Here is a 20,165-nt window from a genome sequence, read left to right as displayed (position 1 = left end):
AGACATAGGATGGGTGGAAGTGTGTCAAATCATTACATCTGGTCTTTTATGGTACAGCAGCTGAAGACGTTCCTGCCATTTCCTTGCCCCCAACCGCTTACTCCTGCCCTGACGCTTCCTTTCGCAGCCAGCTCTGCTTTGCCAAGATGTTTATCATGCCATTCTGCAAGCTGGATCCTTGAATAACTTTCAAAAATAAAGAGGTATTGGGGGGTATTATTAGCTGGGACCATTTAGCAGATCCAGCAGCAGAACCCCCCAACGGAGGGATGCATTAGCACAGCCGAGGGGGTGTCAAGCTGTGCTTTGCAGAGGAATGAATGGGTGGGAAGGGGATGGGGAGAGAGGCAGCATTGCCACCCGAATGAGCACGCCACAGGCTGCCAAGGGGAGGGAAGCGGGCTTGCACTCTCACATGTTATCTGGTGTTATGGCCGAACCTCTAGCAATAACAAGTGTGTTACTAAAATATTGTAATGCCACAATTACAGATCCGGTACCACCTCCAAAGGACATGCTGCTTCTCCCTGGGGGTAACCTCCCATAAAGAAGACCTCAAAGCTTCCATCAGCCCTTGCCTCCATCGCATTACTAGCAGTCCACAGATTTTTCTCCAAGTTTCCACTTCTGTTCCTGAAAAGAAAATTTACAGCACTTAGAAACTGAAACCCAGCAGAGCAGAAACACAATTTCCCCCCCAAAATCTGAAGGCACCTTCAGGACTAAATGCCATAGAGTAGACCTGAAAGATAAATCACTAAGTGGCTTCCTTAGGAACCGCAGCCATAGGGGGTCTGAATATCCCTATGCAGGGAGAACAGAGACGGGGCGTCTCCCTACCCACGGTGGGAAAGGGATGCTGCAGCTGAGGAGCCTGCGGAGGCCGGAAGGGCAAGGTGATCTACTTGGGTAGGAGAGACAGATTTCTTCTTCCAGGATTGCCCCAGGTCACAAAGGACCCAACGGAGACAGCAAAACCAAAACTCACTTCTAGCTAGTTATTCAACTTCATGGGCCAAATTTTCTTTTCAAAACTCAGGTCCTGTCACCCCCTCCTCTGTGGACCAAGCAACTTTCCAGGGCAGGAGAAGGTGTCACGGCGTAGCTGTGGACACACCACAAGCTGGGAGAGTGTTGACGATTACGGCGCTGTTCATTGTAGCAGAAAACATTTAAACTGACCTACAAAAAAAAAGCTGCGTGATGCTACCAGCATGCCTGCGCTCACCCCATAGCGTAGCCGAGCATGGCTCCGCGGGTTGACTTGTAGAGCGCGAGATGGGACGAGAAGAACGCCAGGGTGGTGAGAAACCCAGCTGCACGGGCAGAGGAGCCCCGTCACCTCAGGATGCAGCTCCGTTGGGGCAACGCCGCCTCCCCGAGCTCCTCTTCTACCAACGCGCTGTTAAACCCCTCGCTGCGCACACGGCATCGCGCTAATCGCCCACAGGAACGTAAATCCGTCCTGCGGGCCTTGTCAGCCACGGCAAGGAGCCGCGCCGAGCCGGGCTGCCTTGGGCCAAAGCAAACCGAGCCGCGCATAGGTTGGGTTGGGCTGAACGGGCAAGGTCAGGCTGAGGCGAGCTAGGCCTGGCGGGACTGCGACGGGCTAGATCGGGCCGAGCCGGGCCTCACTAGGCCAGGCTGAAGAGGACTGAGCGGGGCTGGGTGAAGCTGAACCCAGCCGGGACAAGCTGAGGTGAGCCGAGAGCCGAGCCGAATCGGGCCGATCCGAAGCGGACGCAGCCGAATCGGACCGAGCCGAGCCGAGCCGAGCCGAGGGCGGGGCGCGGGGGCTGCGGCGCGGGGGGCGGCGCCGGCGGGCGGAGGCGAGCGCGGCGGCGGCGGCCGCACCCCGGGCGCTGCGCCGCCGGGGGCTCGGTGGGCCGGGCCGGGGCGGGCCGCGCCGCCGCGGGGGAGGTGCCACTGGCAGGCGCGTCTCCTCCTTCCTCGCCGCCGCCGCGGCTCCCTCCCTCCCTCCCGCCCGGGTCCGGCGCTGCCCTGCCCGCTCCCGGCGGCCGCGGCCGCTCGGCAGCGCCGCCGCTTCCTGCCGGGGCTCCCCCCTCCCTCTCCGCTCCGCCGCCCCCCGCGGCGCCCCGCCATGGCGTGAGCGCGGCCATGGGGCTGGCCCGGCGCCGCCGCCTGCCCCCGGGCGCTGCGCCGCTCCCCCGGGCCCGGACCCCGCGCCGCCGCCGCCGCCGCCGCGCCCCGCCGCGCCCCCGCGGCGCGCTGACCGCCGCCTCTCCTCCTCCGCCCCCGGCCGCTGCCGCCCGGCGACGAGCGCGGCCGTAGCCCCCCCCCCCATTCCGCCCCCTCCCCCGCCGCCGCCCGCGCTCCCGCGCCGTCGGGCCCGGCGCGGCCGCCAGCCCCGGCCCGCCGCGGCGCGGCCTCCCCCGCCATGTGAAGCGCAGGAAGATGCGGAGGCGCAGCCCGGCCGCCCGCGGCGAGGGATGAGCCTAGACGGGGAGAAGATGACCGAGGAAGCCTACCCTGACGAGTGAGCGGGGCCGGGGGCGGCGGGCGGGCGGGGGCCACCCTTTGTTGCCCCGGCGGGAGCCGGTGCGGATCCCTCGCGCTCCCCACCCCCCCACCCACCCCCCCGCACACGCAGACCGCGGGCGGACAGAGGGACACGGACACGCGCGTACGTGTGCGCGCTGCCCGCCCGCGCATCCGCCATTTCGCGCTCCCCCCCGGGCCGCGCTCATTTGCATACCGCCTTTTCATTCATAAAAAAAGCCCCGGGAGGCGCGGGGACGCCGGGGTGCGGGGGGAGGGGGGCTGCCGCGCCCCCCGGACACCCCCCCGCGCCCCCGCCGCCACCTCTCCCCGCCCCGGCCGGGGGGGGTCAGGGCGCCCGGCGGGGGCGGCCTACGGCGGCGCGGGGGGGGGGGGGAGGGTGTGTGTGTGTAGGGGCGCTTCCCTTCCCCCGCCCCGCGGCCCCGAGGTTGGGGGGGGCGATTGGGAAGCGGAGCGGGACGCACACACACGCAGACACACAGACACGACGTCGCGGATCCCCGCCCCGGCCGCCGCCGTTTTGTGAATAGGAGGGCGGCCGCCGCCGCCGTCACATGACGCCGCATTCATAAATCCGGTCACCGGCGGCCTCCCCATTCACGGGCACCCCCCCACCCCGCTGCACCCACCCCCGCAAAGGCACCGCGCACCCCCGCGACCTCCCCGCAAGTAACACCCCCCCACCCCCCCCACCCCCCCCGAGAGGCCGCACCGAGGCGCTCAAAATGCCTGACGGGGCTCTTTTTTTCCCCCTTTTTTTTCCCCCCAAAATTTTTCTTCCCCAGAATACAACTTAATGATATTACAGCGAAATTACAGGAAAGGCTTTTACAAGCGGTGCTGGCCCAGACGTTGTTCCTGGCTATCTCTTTCTGGGTTTTGACAGTCGAGAAAAATGACTCACTTGCGTGCAGGACTGGTTTCGTGCCAAGCGCCATAGGATGTACCGCGCTTTAAAATGACTCCTCTCAGGGCTTATAAAGCGGCGTCAAAATTGTGCAACTTTTCGGCTCGGTTTTTGGAGTCCCGAAAAAATCGTAATTGGCGGCATGTGCTGCGCTTACACCTTTGTGACGTCAAACTCATTTTAAGGCGATTTACTGGAGAAATGTGACTGGTGAAGGAAATGGCTTCTGCCTGCAACACGTGTGTTAAGAGGAATTGTTATTTTGGCACTTCTTAATGAAGAGACTACAAATACGTGTTTACGTGTAGCTTCTGAAATTGTGGTTATTTTGAAGTTGGTATGGTTCTTCCAAACAAACAAACAAAAAAAAAAGGTTGAGTTTTTCGCGCGCGGATTGCCATGACCTAGCAGGCTGGAAAAGTGTGGCCCCCTCGTTTCCAATAAAAACCCGCCGGTTCTTGATACGTGGGTTGTTTTTTTTTTTTTCCTTGAGTTTCGCTTCTCAAATGGGACGAAAGGAGCGGAGGTGGGTCCCTCTCTGTGTTTGAGAGCGCAGGGACAACCATAACCCAACTCAGCGGGCAAAAGCTGGGGCTCGCCAGCCTTCGTCTTGCGGGAAGGCGGCTCCGAGCGCGTTTTCCTGCAGGGCTCCGTGCGGAGGCGAGCGTTGGCGTAACACAGCGAGCGCCCGGCTCTGATGGTTTTGGGGTTTTTTCCCTTAATTGTAGGCTGCAGTTTTCTTTGGAGTAAATTCTTCCTGCACGTGCCGCCCCGCGCCGCTGTGCTGAGGGAGGCATTGGCTAATGGTTTTCGTGTGCGTCCTACCTGGGCTGGGGAGGGAGGCTCTCGGGTCACGCCGCCTCTCCTGTGGTCACCGGTCAACCCAGCAGCGTCGTGCTTCGGTCCCCGGGAGATGGGGAGCGCCGGTGCCCGCGGGGAGCTGGTACCCACCGCTTCCCGGGCCAGAGTTAGCTGTTTTCGTGGTGGCTGGACGTTTTGGCTTTCGGGGAAAACGATGCGCTGTGGACCTTACCCCGCGGTAAGGGGTGCACGTCCCGAGCAGCTGTTTTGGAGGCTGCAGCTGGGTTCGGCGCCATATGATCCAGGCCTTCGCCTTGCAGGGCACGGTTAGGTCTTTTAGGTAAGCCATGGTTTCCTCCATGAGCTCTTTGCTTCCAGTCTTGCATTGATTGATAGCGTTGCTGAAGCCGGTGACTCATGGGTTGTTTTTCATTTCGGTGGTGGGTGAAGTGATTTCCCCCCCCCCCCTTTTTTCCAATATATATGGTGCTAAAAGAAATAAGGACAGGCTCTTCTGATAAGTTTTCTCAAGCTGTCAGAACAATGGTAGTGTAGTGTGCTATTTGCCCTAGATATCTGGCTTTAATTTGCATAGCTATTCTCATTTCACTGAGTGCACTGTGAGCAAATGTTAACAGCCAGATTACAAAAAAAGGACCGCTGTCCGGATGCGTTTCAAAATAACCTTCTTCAAGTAAATTATGGGGGATTTTCCCCTTGTTTTTTGCAGCTTTTTTTTCTTTTTTTTAAAATCCCTTGAGAACAGCTTGATAAGATTTTGAGTTTTGAAACAATTTATAAAGCCGAGGAGGGGGAAAAAATAGGGCTTGCGATGCTGGAAACCCATCGCTCCCTTCGCGACTGCACCATTTCAGATCGATACTTAGAGGTCAGTTTGTCATTGTAAAGCCAGCGCCTCTTTCTGCATCTCAGCCTTGAATTCCGTTTCGCTCCTTCTCCCCCCTCCCCGCCGTTGCGCTTCTCCTTTGCACATTGCAGGGGGTGGAAAACGGGGACGCCCGCTAATAAATCAGAGGCGCGGAGCTGCGGAGCGTGAGCGGTGGGGGAGTTTGGGGCAGCTGCCCGCTGCGAGCGGTGACCCTCTTGCGCAGCCGGCAGCTCCCGGGTGGGCTGCTGGCATCTTTCCACTTGCAAAGTAGGAGGATGGAGCCGAACCCGTAAAGCAATTCGGTTACGCCCGGAGGCTGCCGCCTGCTCGTTCCGATGCACGGTTCCAAGAAAGTCACAGGAAGTAATTAAATGGAAAAGGTCAGGGAACGAGGAAGTGTTGGTCCGCAGCCTTTCGCTGCTTGGGACGGAGCCGCGACGCCCTGCCCGAGCCAGGCGGCGGCCGCGTCCCGCGGCGTCCCGGCCCCTTGGCGAACGCGCGCGTGACTTGTCCCGGGGAGCCCAGAGCGCGCGTGCTGAGTGTTTGCGAGCGGGGCCGGTCCCCCGGAGGTTTTTAACGAGCTGGATTAAGTGGGATACGTCTCGGGCGGCGTAGGGGGTTGCTGTGGTGCCGTCTGGGACAGAAACTGCAGCGTGAGATCGTGCCCGTGCTTTGGGGTGATGCATTTTTCCCATTCTGGGGAAGGAGGATTAAACTTGACTCACGCTCATTTGTCCTTTCCCTGGTCCCAAAATCCCGCTTCCCTCCATTGCTGGGCTGGAACCATGGATGCTTGCCCTGAATACCTTGTCTCTCAATACTGCAGTTTGCCCTTTACGCTGAAAAAACTAACATATTTATTTTTTTTCCTTCATTTTCACCATGTTTTTGCTCAATACTGATGATTTTTCTCCTTCAGCTAACTTTTTTTTTTTTTTTGCTGCAAGCTTAAGCCGGGGAGGAAGGCATGGGCCATGCTGTGTGTCATGACATTACTGCTCGCAAATAGGACAGGAAATGAAGGATTGCCAAAATATAACTCTCTATTTCTTGGGCTGAAAACGTGACTGTTTAAAATACGACATGTAAGTAGCTGCTTTGTTCGGTTACTGGGAGAAGTTGCTGTTTACAAGGGCATAAAAACTGTGTTGGATGAAGGATTAAAAAAAAAAAAAAAAAGGTATTTACCTTTTCTACTTCTGTCTTGGAAATGGCCTGGAAAGGAGCTGTAGGTGGAAGACGTATGGGGAGGGTGGTTTTGGTTGGTCACCTGGAAGGGAGACCTGTGGGAAGAGAGTTGCCACAAGCGGCAGGGAGCCAGACTTGAATTTCTCAGCACGTTAGTCCACGCTATGTCCGTGGGGAGCCCTCGGATAACCCCCATCCTGTATTGAAGAGGAGAAACCTCAACAAACCACCTTTAGGCCAGAAAGTGAGTTTTTTCGTCGAAAAGCAGTGGTGGATGGTGTCCGACCGTGGTGCAGACACCGCACCATCAATGGGAGCATCTTCAACCTGTTTTTTTAGCCCGGTGTTTATATCGCCGGGGCGCACCCTCGAGCGTGGGTTAAAAGGTAGGCTTTATCTGCCCGTTTAATTAAATCCCGAGGCTGCAAACAAAAGTACGTTGCGTGGTGAGGCTTGCTCTGAATGTGGACTCGATTTGCTGGTAGCCGGATTTAAACCACGAAATTGCTTCCTGTTGGCCACCCGAACCGCAGGGAGATGATGGTAATTGTCCTCCTCTCTCTCTCAGGTTGGAGAGTAGGAGCTCAGGAACATGACACAACTTAACTATCGGTTTCAATCTCTCCTTTTGCTTTCTTACGCATTCTGGCACGCGTGAGAAATCGGTCAATTCAATTTTCTTCCCTCCGACAGAATAAGAATAAAAGATCCTCCGGAGGTGTTGAACCTGGGAGAGACGTACACGGAAAGTTTGAGTACCTAAAGGGTGCGGGCCGTTGGCCGCATCCCGACGCGAGCGGCGCTGCCTCTTGATCCAGCCCGTTGAGTGGCAGCGCCCTGTTTCTGCAGAAGCCGAGATCTTGTTGCTCGTTGGCAAAGGTGTGCCTCTTGCTTCCTCCGCTGGTGGGACCAGCTCTGGCCGTAGGAACTGCTCCCTTCAACAAATATAAAACAAAACACACTTTTGAATTATTTTCCTTTGGCTTCTCTTCCCCCCCCCCCCCTTTTTTTAACAGAAGAAGGTAATCTTTCTTGCAAGAAGAGATGCGCAGGAGCGGAGAGGGCACAGAGATCAGTAAAACTAAAAGTACAGCTCTGGAGACGCTGTTTTCGATATATGCCCTGTTTGCGAAACGGAGCATTTGATTTTTGGAGGACTCGCACTTCTGAAGCAGTGCAGAAATTTTAAAAGAAATAAAATAAAAAAGGTTATCTGACTAAAAAAGGCACGAATAGACTGCAGAGTTGGTTGACAGCAGATGCGAGCCACAGCGGTCCCCGTTTCTGTGGACGACAGAAAGCAAGTGAGAAGCTTTATGTGACCAGTGTCACATAAACCCTGGTGCTGAGAAGAGAGGTCTTCTCCAAGCCCGCCAGCAAGCGGCGCGCTGCAGCATCCCCCAGCACCTTGATTGCACTGACCCTTTCTTCCCACCTTGGCCATGGGTCAAACTTACCTGATGGTTTCTAATGCTCTTTGTTTGTTTCTTTTCCTCCCTATTGGTTTTCTGCCAAGATTTTGCGAGTTTTCTTTCCCTTCCTTCCCTTTTCCCTACCCCCTTTCCTTGTCAAATTTCCTTTAATAATTTATTTTTCTGGTGCTCGCTCGGTAAGTGAAAACCTGACCCACTGCAGCTGCGGAGGAACGCAGCGAGGCTGTGCCGGCCTCCCCCTTGATGCCTTCCCTTTGCGCCTAACCCTCGCCTTCGGTTTTGCATCGGCTTTTCGGAGCAAACGTTGGGCGAGTCGAGGGCGGCGGGTTGCAGAAACAAACCTGGGGCGTGGGAGCCAGCCCCGCTGGTGCGGCGAGCGTAGCAAAGCGATGCCCGAATACTGCGCTTCCGCCCGCTGGCGCGGTTGCTGTCAAGGTTTTTATCCTGTCGGCGTGACCGTCGGGGCTGGTACCCCCCGAATATCGTAGCGGTGCCTCTCGCCTCTTGTCGTAGTCAGGCTCGATGTCAGCCCAGCGTTGCGTGGGTAGAGGAAGAACACCTGCCTGAAGTCCAGGAGGACGTCTTCTCCCTCTGGTCGCTGTCCCTCCTCTAGCAAAGTCGCCGGTGGTTCCTCCCTCCCCTGCCCTGTACCCGTCGCACCCAGGGACCCGCCGCTTGCCCCGGCGCCCGCTGGCCGGCTTTTCGGCGTGGGCGACGAGGGTCTGCTCCCTCCTTCCGCTGGGTTTCTGTGCTTTCCTGCTCGCTTTTCCCCGTTTCGCTTCTTGTTTTGTGCTCTTTCGTTTCCTTTCCCCGGCGCTTGTGGGGTGGTTGTTGGGTTTTTTTTGGTTTGGGTTTTTTTTTTTCCCCCCGCTTGCTCATTTTGTTTCTGTTGTTTCATGTGTCACTCTTGTCTGGATGCAAGGACTTCTGCCGTCGCCGCAACTCCTGGTGCAAGCCAAACCCCGCTGTCTCCACTGGCAGTATTTTGGGGGAAGGTGGTCTCCGGTAACGTACACCTGACGTAGCCATTGGAGTGAAACGCTGGCTGCTTCATGCAGTAGGAGTAGATGCTTCACCTTAAAAGTAAGCTGTGTTTTATCAAAAACAGCGTTACAAAGTGTGCATCCAAAGGCTGGTAAAAACCTTTCTGCCGGCAAGTTCTACCTGTAGCAGGAGGTCTAAGTGAGATTTAACCCAAATTAATATTTTTGTCTCCAGCCTGTTTTTTGTTAGGCTTTTTGAATAACTTTCTTCTTTGACTTTTCTTGCTTGCAACTCACACTTCAAGGACTATGTTTTGGGGTTTTTTTTTCCTCCCCTCCATCGTTCTCAACTCCTACATGTGCTGTAACCGGAGGAGAGATCTCGAGTCTATCAGCTGAGCCCAATAGCTGATGGCAGCCCGCAAGGAAACTTCTTCCTACTGGCAGGGGTGGGGAGGGGTCTGCGTTACAGGGCTTTCTAACAAAATTCCTTTATTTCCCCGTCTGTGCTGTTTTCAAAAGTGAGATGCCCACCTGCACAAAGTGCTTGGACTTCGGCAGCGGTGCCCCGCAAGGAGAAAGACGTTTCATGTCCTGAAGGCCAACGCGGTAGCGGAGCCCGTCGCTGGCCGAGGAGCTACAGAACTAGGCGAAACGCAAGCCAAAAACAGAGCCTTTAGTGAGCTACCTAAACAATTAAATGCATTTTTTTGTTCGCGTCTGTATTAAATGGCCTTTCGAAAGCAATGTTAGGACTTGCTACCTGTGTACGTCTTTCTAGGAACAGGAGCGTCTGTCTCTTGGTGAGTGCAGCCGCTTTCCCTCCCCCCCTTTTTTTTTTTTTAATGGGAAAGTTGCGTTGGTGCTGTTACACCTCTGCTGTTGCTCTTTGTGAGACTTACTCGCGTTTGATGGCGCTGGGAGATGTGTTGTAAAACCTGATAGTGTCTTTTGATCTGGCGTACGGGAAACACGTCTCTCTGCTTGTAAGGACCTGCGCGGCCGTGCAGGGACAGGAGCATGTTCTGCACGTGCGCTCAAGTCCCGAGGAGGTCTGGAAATGCTTAGGTTTTTTTGTTTGTTTGTTTTTTTAATTGCGTTATACGTACATTTCGGATGACTTCTTTTCTTGCTGGTTGAAAGTGGCTCTGAAGGTTAGGCAGCTTCCCTCCCTGTGCCGTATGTTAAAACGTTCAGGGCTGCTCGCCTGTTGGGCGAGCGGCTAGGAGCAGGGCTAGCTTCCTCTGCCGTAGCTGAGCTACGCCGAAGGTGCTTGCACAGCAGTCAGGGTCTCAAAACGCGGTGGGAAATAGCAAAGCTTCCTCCCTAAACGCCCCAGCCTGTTGCAGCACCACGCTCTCACCTACCAGCTCCTTCCTCGTCCTCCCCTCGCCTGCGGAAAGACAACGTTTCTTAAATGATGCGGTTTTGTAGAAATGCAGTCCGCGCTTAGGATGAGCTGATGCCACGAGCAGCAATTGGCATCTGAGTTTAAGGCGCACCGGTGTAATACGTTCTCTTCTTTTTGAGTCTCTAGACCGTTCCTGCTTTTTGTTCGTTCGTTAAGTCACCTCCCGCTGGCAGAAAGCATCTTCCCGGGTGGCAACATGAGGTGGAAGAAGGCTCTCCCCCAGCGGCAGCCCGGGTGGCTCGTCGCCCACATCCTTCCTCCCCTGCGGCCCATCACCCCGCCTCTGGGCTGGGGTGCCAGGAGGGTCACCACCAGGGATGGCTGTTCGTGGGGGTCTTTGTAAGACCTCTGAGGGCTAAGAAGAGGAAGAGTATCCAGGTGTTACCACTGGAGAGCTGCTTTTTTTTTTTTCCTGTTGTTTTCCGGAAGCCGAAGGGATGCCGTAAAGAGCTGCTGGAAGGCGGCAGCAGAGCTGGGGAGTGGACTCGGCCGCGGCTGCAGGGCCTCTGGGTCTGGGGTTGCAGGTTATTTACGAACAGTCTGGTTCTTAAAAAATTACATAGATATCTGAAAGTGTCACCCAGGCTAACTCAAAGCACGCTCGGAGTTTTTTCAGCTGTTTAACTTCGTTTTTGTTCGGTAGCGCAATTCCTGTAACGCTTGGACCTTCGCATCGCTCCGTCGTTTGTCCATGCGGCGTGGCTGGGGGTGCCAGGGCAGAAGCCCAGCGGCTCGATAGGGAGACGAGTGCCTAATTTTGCCTTAGATGCCCAACGCAGTTGGGTCCTCACGATGCCGGCGAGCTGCGAAATTCACCCTCCCCTGCCGCCAGGCTGGCCGTCGAAGAGCTGCACCGGAGAGCACGTCGCCGAAAGCGGGGGCTAGACCTGCCTTCTACCACCTTCTCCGTGGGTTTGGCAATGCAGCCGCCTTATTTGATCACGTTTCTGAAAACCCAAGGTGCCCGATTCCTTAACGCTGTTTTTTGGTGTGTGTTTGTTGCTTTTTTTTTTTTTTTTTAAAACTTTTAATAAAACCCCCGCTGCCTCGGTGGGGATGGAGAGCCGGGGTACAGCCACCCCTCTTAGACCACAGCATAAATCCCTGTGTCTCAGAGCTTGTTACCCTCCATGTATTTAAAGTGCCTGTGTATAAATTACCGAAAAGCCAGTGATACTTCAGTGGAGCACACTTGTGCTTGCCTTTTTTTTTTTTTTTTTTTCCTTAAAGTAGTGGTGAAATTAGAGCAAAAACTTTATCGCTGGAGATTTATAGCACTGCCAACATAATTCATCCTTGACTGAAACTTGGCCTGGGAGGTGTTAAGCTGGTTGCAGCCCGTCATTGCTTTACGTGTTGTTACTAGATGTATGCAGTTTTGTGGCTGTAAAGATAGAAAGGTTAGGAAATGGTGTAAAATTTTGTAAAATAGTAATTCCGATACTTGTGTTACTTGAATGACCTTGTGTTTTTAGTTTAGTTTAACTAGAGGAAAAACTTAGTGCAGAGCTTGTTTTCTGTGTTTAAAAACAAAAATAAAAGGCTGCAGTACAATTAAAGCTGCTTAAGAGAAAAACTTCCTGGTTGTTTTGGGGTTTTTTGGTTTTTTTTCAGGTCATCTGGATAAGTAACAGGTTTTGGGTAAAACGCTTCCCAAGGCAGAGCCGCGTGGCTTGGTGTGGACGGGCAGAGGCAGGAGGAGGGGGTGTGATTTTATCCATTGGGCTTGATGTGTGTGCGCGTGGGGGGTTCTTCCTCCACCTAAAAGTTGTGCTTGTATGTGTGTAGTATGTATAGAAATGATTAACAGTCAGCAGGTAAAGGGGAGGCAGAAATAGGCATATTTTGATGCCTTGGGTTGACCTCCAAAAAGAGTTTCTCGCTCCTGGCATTGCCGTGGCCGTCTTGCATGACGCTGGACGATGTTAAAATCCGCGTGCTTGCGGTACGGTGAAGTTTTTACCCAGCTTCTCTCCTGTCTCTGCACGTTCAAAATCTCCTTGCTTCCCTCCCGGTTTTGTTAGTAGGTCCCAGAAATGCTCGTGCACCCGGAGGCCAAGATCTCGCCGGGGTCTCCCGGTTTTTGGGCGGACAGCTCGCGGGTGGTGCGCCTGCTGACCTCAGCCGTGCCGGTCCTCCCCCAGCGAGCGGTTAAGGAGCCCTTCAAAATCACAGCCTACGAATGAAAACAAATTATGGCCGAGCAAAGCCTGCCACCAACCGCTCATTCGGTTTGGTCCTGCGCGCACGCCTTCAAACAAGGTCCCCGAAATAAATTCCCAGGGCCTGCAGAAAAGCACCCCCTCCACCCCAAGCCCCCATAAGCAACGAAAAGGCTGTTCCCTAAAGTTGGCAGCCGCGTGGATTGTTTTAGAAACGGTGATCATAAAGATCTATTAATTGAAACGCAAAAAGCCCTGTCTGAGGTATTTTTATCTTGGACACGAGGGTTTGGCTACGGAGTGCCAGAGTTCTGCGTCGTCTGCATCAGTGTACCTCTATATTTTCTTGTTTAGGAAAGCTCTAGGTGAATTGTAAACTGGGTTAATTTTTTAATATAATTTGCCATTCTGTACAAGTCCTTAAAAAAATATTTCTAGCATCTTTGCTGCTGGTGGGGGTGGGTTGTTTTTTTTTTTTCCTTCCCCCCTCCTTCCCTTTACTATATCTCTAAGGAAGTGTGGGCTACCTTTATCAGAGTATTGGTGGAATAGCTTCCCCAACCTTTCATAAGGTCGAATAAAAAACCCAAATACTCCTTCTTATGGGAAGGAAGGGATGGGGAAAGAAGGGTGTTTGTGTACACTTTCCCATTCATGTTCTAAAAAGAAAATATATAAACTTTTGGAGTCATAGCTCATGCGATTATAGGAGCTGAGAGTCGGAAGCTTAATTTGCTTTCTCAGCGCTGACTTAAAGAAACAAAACCAAAGGGGAATAGCAGCGAGCCGGGGAGCGCTTGCTGCTTTGGATTTGCCTCTGTCAGATAAAATGCACTCCCAAGTTCTGCAGTGATTTTTACGCAGTAAAGTCACTAGGTGCTTTTGCAAATCACTTCTTTTTGGATTACAAATGTATCTGGAGCTTGCCTGTTGATTTGGGGTAAGATGATACAGAGGAAAATTTTGAGATTTCAGTAAAACACGTAGCTTTTGTTGCAGATTCCGTATTAAGAAAGAACAGTTAAATATCACTAGACTGTTTCCCTCTTCTGCTTCCTCTCTGCTGCGGGAGTAGGAGGAGTAATTTTTCACGAGACCGCTTGGCAGGTTGTGGTTCTGTGGGGGCCCGGTACTGTTCTGGAAATACTCGACTGCAAGTCAGATAGCTAAAGCTGGTCCTTCCCTGTTTCAAGAACAGAACAGTTGCTCGGATCTATGTGCTCGGGGCACGAATGGTAGAGGTGGGACTAGAGACGCGCTTCCCCAGTCGGACCTTCCCCAGACGATCATCCACCGTGGGTGAGCGGTGGTGAGCCCCGGCTGCCCGCTCGTGGAGCGGGGGCTTACGGTGCCGCGTTTGTCCGACGGTACGGCAACCTCTGCCCCGTAAGCCCAGGGGGGGGACACGAAAAAACCCCCGGCTGCTTTGCAGGGGCTTCTGGCTCCGTTGTCCCTGACCGGTCACCGGTGGAACGGCTGGAGATGAGAAGGAACGTAGGCGGTTAGTTGCGATTAAGGCTATCGCAGACTCGGTCGGTGGACTTACCGGGATCTAGCTGAAAACTGCTACTGCGGGTGGCAGGGAGCATGCCTCTGCCTGGAAGAGGTGGTCTCTTTGTGTCAGGTGGCCTTCGGCTATGAACCGAGCATCAGAGAGAGGTCCTTCACATCCCCTCATCTTTTTATGCAAGTGATGGCCCAAATATTAGGGTGTGTTAAAAAAAATACTTGGTGAAAAGCCACCGATGTTGCTTTTGCATGCAGTTAACACCGGATTTTTTTTTTTTTTTTTTTTGCAGTATATATGGAAATAAGCATCCCTGTGTGTAACGGGGTGGCGGGCAGAGAAGGGAAGGATGGGATGGCAGAGCAGCTTGTTGACTTAATTGGTGATGGGTCAGCAGGAAAAGTACTAACGTTTTTTTGTACTGATTCATTCCGGTTTCTGGTTTTATAAACTTTCCACAAAGCCAGCCTGGGCCAGCTGGGTCACCCCTCGCTACAAGGGGCACAGCAAGGTGGTGACTGTATTTTCCTTAGACCCAGCAGAAGTGAATCTTCTTCAGGTTGTCTGCTGGCAGTGTCTTCTAGCTTCTTCAGGTGGTGTGTGTCTTCCTTGGGTTGTCGTTCAGAGCTTTGTTTGTTATCGGGCACAGAGCACCTGGCTTTTTTCTTCCCCGTTAAGCCTAGTAGACCATGTCGTCTTCTCCGGCTCCTGGCAGAGCGCAGACGCCCAGCGGCGTGGCAGGGTATCGGGGGACGTGCTGTTGGCTTCAACCCCAACTGCTCGTTCAGGTTCGTCCTTCCTTGCTGCCCTGCGTGCTCAATGTCACCCGGAAGCCTGGTGCCGGGGCGGCTTCGGGTGACTCCCGAGGTACAATGGCAGCGGTTTTACCCATGTGCTTGGCAGCGCCGAACTGCTTTAACGTTTGCAGAGGAAAGCCCAATTCTGCTTTCTTCCCTGGAGCAGCGGGGGGCACGCGATCACGCCGAGCCCCGTTTGCAAAACGGCCCGAGTGAGAGGGATGCTTTGGGTGCTTTTAGCTGGTTCTTTAACTGAAAGAGGCTCCCAACAACTCATAACCAACTGCTCTTTTTAGCTGTTGTTCCCTGAGATGGAAGGAATAAATACACAACCCCGTTCCTCTACTTCTGCGCTTGACTTTTTTCGGCAAGAGACTTCTGCTGCTCCCTGAGCTTCTGGGCAAAATGAGCTCCATAGGATAGAAGAGGGGAAACTCCTTGAGAGCACTCTCCAGGGCTGAAATGCACTGTATAAAAGCACGTTTGTACATTTTGTTACTCAAAGGAATTCCTGGCCGTACCCAGCCTTCAGTAAATAGCCAGGGAGAGGTGACTGAAGCGTGACGGGTGGCTGTGGTTGGCGAGGAGAGGCACGCGGCGTGGAAGTCTATGGTGCAAAGCAAATTATCGATAAAGGGGACCGTGCCACGTTTTACAGAAGTGGTGCTCTATTAGGAGAAAACTGTCCGGGGTCTAAAGCTGTGCTCAAGGTCTCTTGCAACAAGTACAGAAAACGCAGAAAGGTTTTCTTCAATCCACAAGTAAACTTTCCTGTTAGGTCATGCGTTTCAAGACACTTGGAAATTATAACCCTTTGTCAATGAAAGGAAGTTGTCTGTTGGGATCTTTTGCTGATGTGATGTTTAGCTTCAAATTCCGGACAGAAAAAAACCTCAGGAAGTTTAAAATCTTTTTCTAGAGGATGCGTAATACAAGGTCCAGGAAAGTCCTACCTACAGATTGCCCGAGATGCCCTAGGTTGGTGACATGGCAGAACAGGCAGGGTTTTCCTTGGGTGGCTCCAATAGGAACGTGCCTGGTTGAGCACCTGGTTCAGGCATCCCTTGCTGCGTAATTATGAATTATACGTATAAGGGGATTTAGAAACTCCCTTGACAGCAACGGTGAAAGTTTTAAAACCCATAGAAAACTCGAGAGGGGAAAATGTGGTTTGCTGGAAGGTGCTGCGTTGCAGGGAACACGAACGCTGCTGTGCAAGGACTTCTTTGCTTAATTGAATAAAGAAGTTGAAAGGTTGTGCATGTTCACAGCTTGTGCACGTTCTTGCTATTTTATATTTCACTTCAGAAAACTGTACACCTTAAATATGGGGAAGGAGATACTTAAAGGCTAAAATCCAGTCTCTGTATATTCATTTTATTTTGGAACATCTTAAATACTGGAACATTTTTGCAGGAACGTGACTTTGTCGTTCATGATCTAATTAAAATACTGAATATACTAACCTCTTGTGCTTAAGGAAGATATTTGCTTCTGCATGTAGTGACTTCCCTCTCCAGGATAGCCTTGATTTGGTCAAGAGTGGCTTGTTGTAAAGGTCAGAAAGCGGTTACCATCTTCCCTCCGATCAAACGTATGCAGGCAGAAATGGAAAAAGTCTCTCTGAGATTGGTCTTTGTGGCTTTTTGTACAAAAACACACAACAACCTGGCACAGGGATATAAAAGCTTGAAAGAAACCTGTTTATATAAGAAGTTATTTCCAATGTGTTTGGTTACCAGGAGGTGGCTTGCAGAGCCAGTCTGCTGCCCAAGTGCGGGTGGCAGCTTCTGGGAGGCCATGTCCTTGGTTGCGCCCAGTGGTTGCGGCAGTGTGGGAAGGAGGTTTGCGATGGCCTCCCTTAGCGTGTCCGTGCAGACGTGCCCGGTAGCTCCAGGGTTTTGGTAGCTCCAGGGTTTTGGTAGCTCCAGGGTTTTGGTAGCTCCAGGGTTTTGGTAGCTCCAAGCGTTGCATAGGCTTTCTCCCCACGTTGTGTAGCACGGCACTCTTGGCTTACGTTGTCTGATGGGTGTAGCTCTAGTTTTGTGAACACTTTCTGCCATTTAGCGCTCCTCTGCATTATGGATCATGCATAAATTAGTCTGCGCATGCCATGGAGTGGGGTTGTGGCAGAGCGGATTTTTATTTCATTTTTATTTCTTTAGCTAGGCAGCGTGCTGAACACGTTCTTCCTTTTGGCTAAAATTAAACTTCTCCCCACCCCACGCTGCTCTCCCACCCTTGGACTTCCACTACGTGAGGCATGAAAGACATGCAGAGCACACCATAGGTTGGCACGATGTTTCAGTTAACTATTAAATTCTTTAGCCTGGGATATGACCTAATTAAGCTTGAAGAGCACGCTTGTCCCAGGTGAAGAGAAAGCCTGCCTGAACAAGCATTGGGCACTGGGCAAAAATGGCTTCTTATCAATGGAAAAGTTTAATTTTAAACCTACAAGCCTAAATGGGGTGTAGCACCTTCAGCAGCCCGTGGACGCGGGTTATTGCATTGCCAGCTGTTAGCAGGTTGAAGTCAATAAAATCTGCTCTTCGGAAATGGCGTGGGCACCACCAGGCTCCTAAGAGCTGTCTGTGCCCATTTCACAGCAGCGTTTCAGGAAAGCGAGCGAGGAGCCACTTGGAGCTTGCAGTGCCGCTTGCTTGGCAGAGGGTCACGAGGAAGTCCTGAGCGCTATCCAGGAGCGGGATTTTTGGAATAGTCCCCGTACCATCCTCCATAGTGGCAACAGCTGGTCATCATAGGCATGATGGGCGTCTGGGGTCCCTGGCACCAGAGCCCAGCCTTCCCCATTGCTAGCTTGGTTGGCAGGAGAGTCCACAGTCTGTAAGTGCCATGGGATTTTTTTTTTTCTTAAGCTGCTTGATCTTTTTAATTGTTAATTTTTATTTTATTTCTGATGTCATTGGCATACATCTCTGACTTGCTGAAGTACCCATGGACCTCAAACACTGGTTGATTTAACGGATAAGGCAAAAAGTCCCTGTGCAGGCAGGGCTGTGCAAAGCTGAGAAGCCATGAGGTGCCCCAGAAGAAGAGATGTCTGATCCTTTCGGCATCAGCTGGCTTACAGCTGGCCTTGTGCACCGCGTGCTCTGTAGCCAGGGCTGCCAAAGCTCGGAAGGCTGCTTTGGAGAGGGCGTCTCTCATTTTATTGTGCTTTTTTGTTACTTCATGCTATTTTTATATGCTTTGAAGAAAGGGACTTGACGAGCCAATCTAGGACTTCTGAAAGTATCTCTTGGGTATTGGCAGATGATGGAGAAAAATAGACTGTTGTATTTTGCTGACTGGCTCACACTTGATGAACTGCCTTAACAGCAAGAGTCAAAGTTTGGTATTTTTGTGGAAGTATTGTCCAGGGTTTTTTGGTAGCTTGTTCCTTCATCTTCATCTAGAGCAAAGAAAGGGTGAAGCCAGAATATCTGGGTGTCATTCCAGGGTTGAAATGACATTTCTGGGTGACGCTTCAGGACGCAAAGCATGGGGACCCTTGGTGAGCAGCGTATACGGGTGCAGCTTCTCACTGCCACCTCAAACACTTCATTAGCCGGAGAGCGTGAACTTTAACAGCGCTCTCGATAGCGATTTCCTAGAAGCCGGTGCTCAAGGGCTCCATCTGTGTCTGTTATTATTATTCCAATTTCTGCTTGTAATTGATGCCAGTTGTTTAATTACCAATGCCACCAGTTAACACGAGGAGCTACGAGGTGGTGTAAAACATTTCGTCGCGCGAACGCTCAGGGAGACAAAGCCAAAAATTAGAAAAGATTAACGGCTGGTCTGCTTGGACGTGCAGCAGTTGGGCAGGATTTTCATGTAAGTAATCACTTGAAAAGGGAATGTGAATTGGCATGAGGCAGGTACGCACTAGCTGGCCCGGCTGGCTCAGGTGGACGTTGGAGCACAGACCTTTGCTTATCCCTCGTCATCAGGGCGTGTGTCGATGCGCTCGACGCCACGGCAGCAGCATTGGTGTTTCTCTAGACAGGAATAATTTGTGTGAACTGAAATTTTAAATTGTTTCATAGTCAGATCTTTGCTTCTCTGATTTTACTGCAAATTTAATCGACCGTGCTGTCGCTACAGTCGGTCGCTGCCCTAGTTGATGCGCACAACTTGCTGGCTCGGTACATTCTGTGTCAGACAAATAGCAAATGCTTAATATTTGATACAATATATAGATATTTATATATTTATACAAATGTCCCATGCAGTTAAGCATGCAAATAGCATCTAAGTCTCCATCGCTGTTGTGGTAGAGGTCAAATCCGAGTGGAAGGCTGGCTTGATAGTACTGCGCTTGCTTTTTTTTAAATGTGGATCATTCCCCCCTCAATTAACTAACATCTGCCAACTAACGTTGAAATTCCTAATATATTTCCTAAGCAATGAATGCCCGAGTTCAAAGGGATCGCTTCCAGTGGACAAAAATCATTCAACTACATATGGTAGTAAAGAGCGAAATGACAAGAACATATTATTGGAAACATAAATATTTAAACCTTTTTTTCAGGTTAAGTTAAACTTAATTTCTGTACTGATGGCTTCCGTGCTCTGGGAATTCTGCAGACGGATGTGAGCTTAATTCAGCTCTTAGGGTGGCATTCAGTACATGTGTGTAGCATCGGTTGCAGTGGGAATGATCTAAATTTCTTGCAGGCTTTTGCAAGAAAGAGGTGGAGAAGGTACTTCACAAAGTTCCTGGATGAGGACCAATGGATGTGGTGTCCCTGGCCCCTACTCTCCCCACCTCCTTTAGTAGCAGAAGACCACTGAGCAGCGCTGTGCCTCAGCGTGACTCAAGTAAAATAACGTATGTGTAAGACATGACACGAGTCTGAGGGCTCCTTGTGACGCCACCATGAGCTAGCACGAGACGTTTCTGAGGTGAAAGTAAAAGGTTAGTGCCTCCAGATGAAGCGCTGATGTCTGTTCAGCTTCGACTTGCGATGGTCCAAAAATAGTTTATGCCACCACGTCGCCACGGAAGCGGTGGTTGGCCTCAGCACATCCCTGCTGCATCCTTAGAGGGACTGTGATTCGTGGCCGTGGTAGTTTTATTTTCATTTGAACAAAAAGAAAAACCCAACAAATGAGGCAGGAGAGTCCAGAACAGATTTTTTTTGACAGTTTCTGTTTGTGGCAAAACCCTTCGTTTCCATCAAGTAGTACCTTAATATTGAGTATTACAGTAAATATACTGAAATACATATCTGGAGGGAGCGCCTTTGTCCTGTGGCTGTGGGGGAAAATGCAACAGCAAAATAACTTGATTTATTGGTATCACCTACAGAACATTGTCCACACAGTGACAGCCCTTTCAAGTGACTTGTAATGACTTTAAATGAAGTGAAAACTGAATAACAATGTTGGCTAGGGAGGCAGCTGATCGGTAGTGTGCAGGATGGCCTCCCCGGACTGACAGCTCTGGGGACCTGGGTGAGGAAACTCTCTGCAGCTGCTTTTGTATAAAGAATAGTGTGACCTGCAGATGGAGGCTTTTGCCAGTATCTTAAGCTCCAGAAAAACAAATACTCTCTCAA

The 20,165-nt window shown here is 52.0% G+C and overlaps 1 protein-coding gene across 1 annotated transcript in view; it reads left to right on the top strand.

The window, feature by feature from the left end:
- Positions 1 to 2,450: 2,450 nt before the first annotated feature.
- SPRED2 (sprouty related EVH1 domain containing 2) overlaps positions 2,451 to 20,165 on the top strand; it is a gene marked incomplete at its 5' end in the record, with an annotated part of 62,201 nt that continues 44,486 nt past the window's right edge. Inside the window, one exon of the mRNA XM_081998641.1 lies at positions 2,451 to 2,497. Coding sequence (XP_081854767.1) covers positions 2,451 to 2,497 — 47 coding nt within the window. The remainder of the gene's footprint in view (positions 2,498 to 20,165) is intronic.

Source organism: Phaethon aethereus (genome assembly GCF_964289735.1).
Source record: "Phaethon aethereus genome assembly, chromosome: 3".
Classification (NCBI taxonomy): Eukaryota; Metazoa; Chordata; class Aves; order Phaethontiformes; family Phaethontidae; genus Phaethon; species Phaethon aethereus.
The sequence above is the reverse complement of the archived record's forward strand: the minus strand, read 5'-3'. Positions and strand labels throughout refer to the sequence as shown.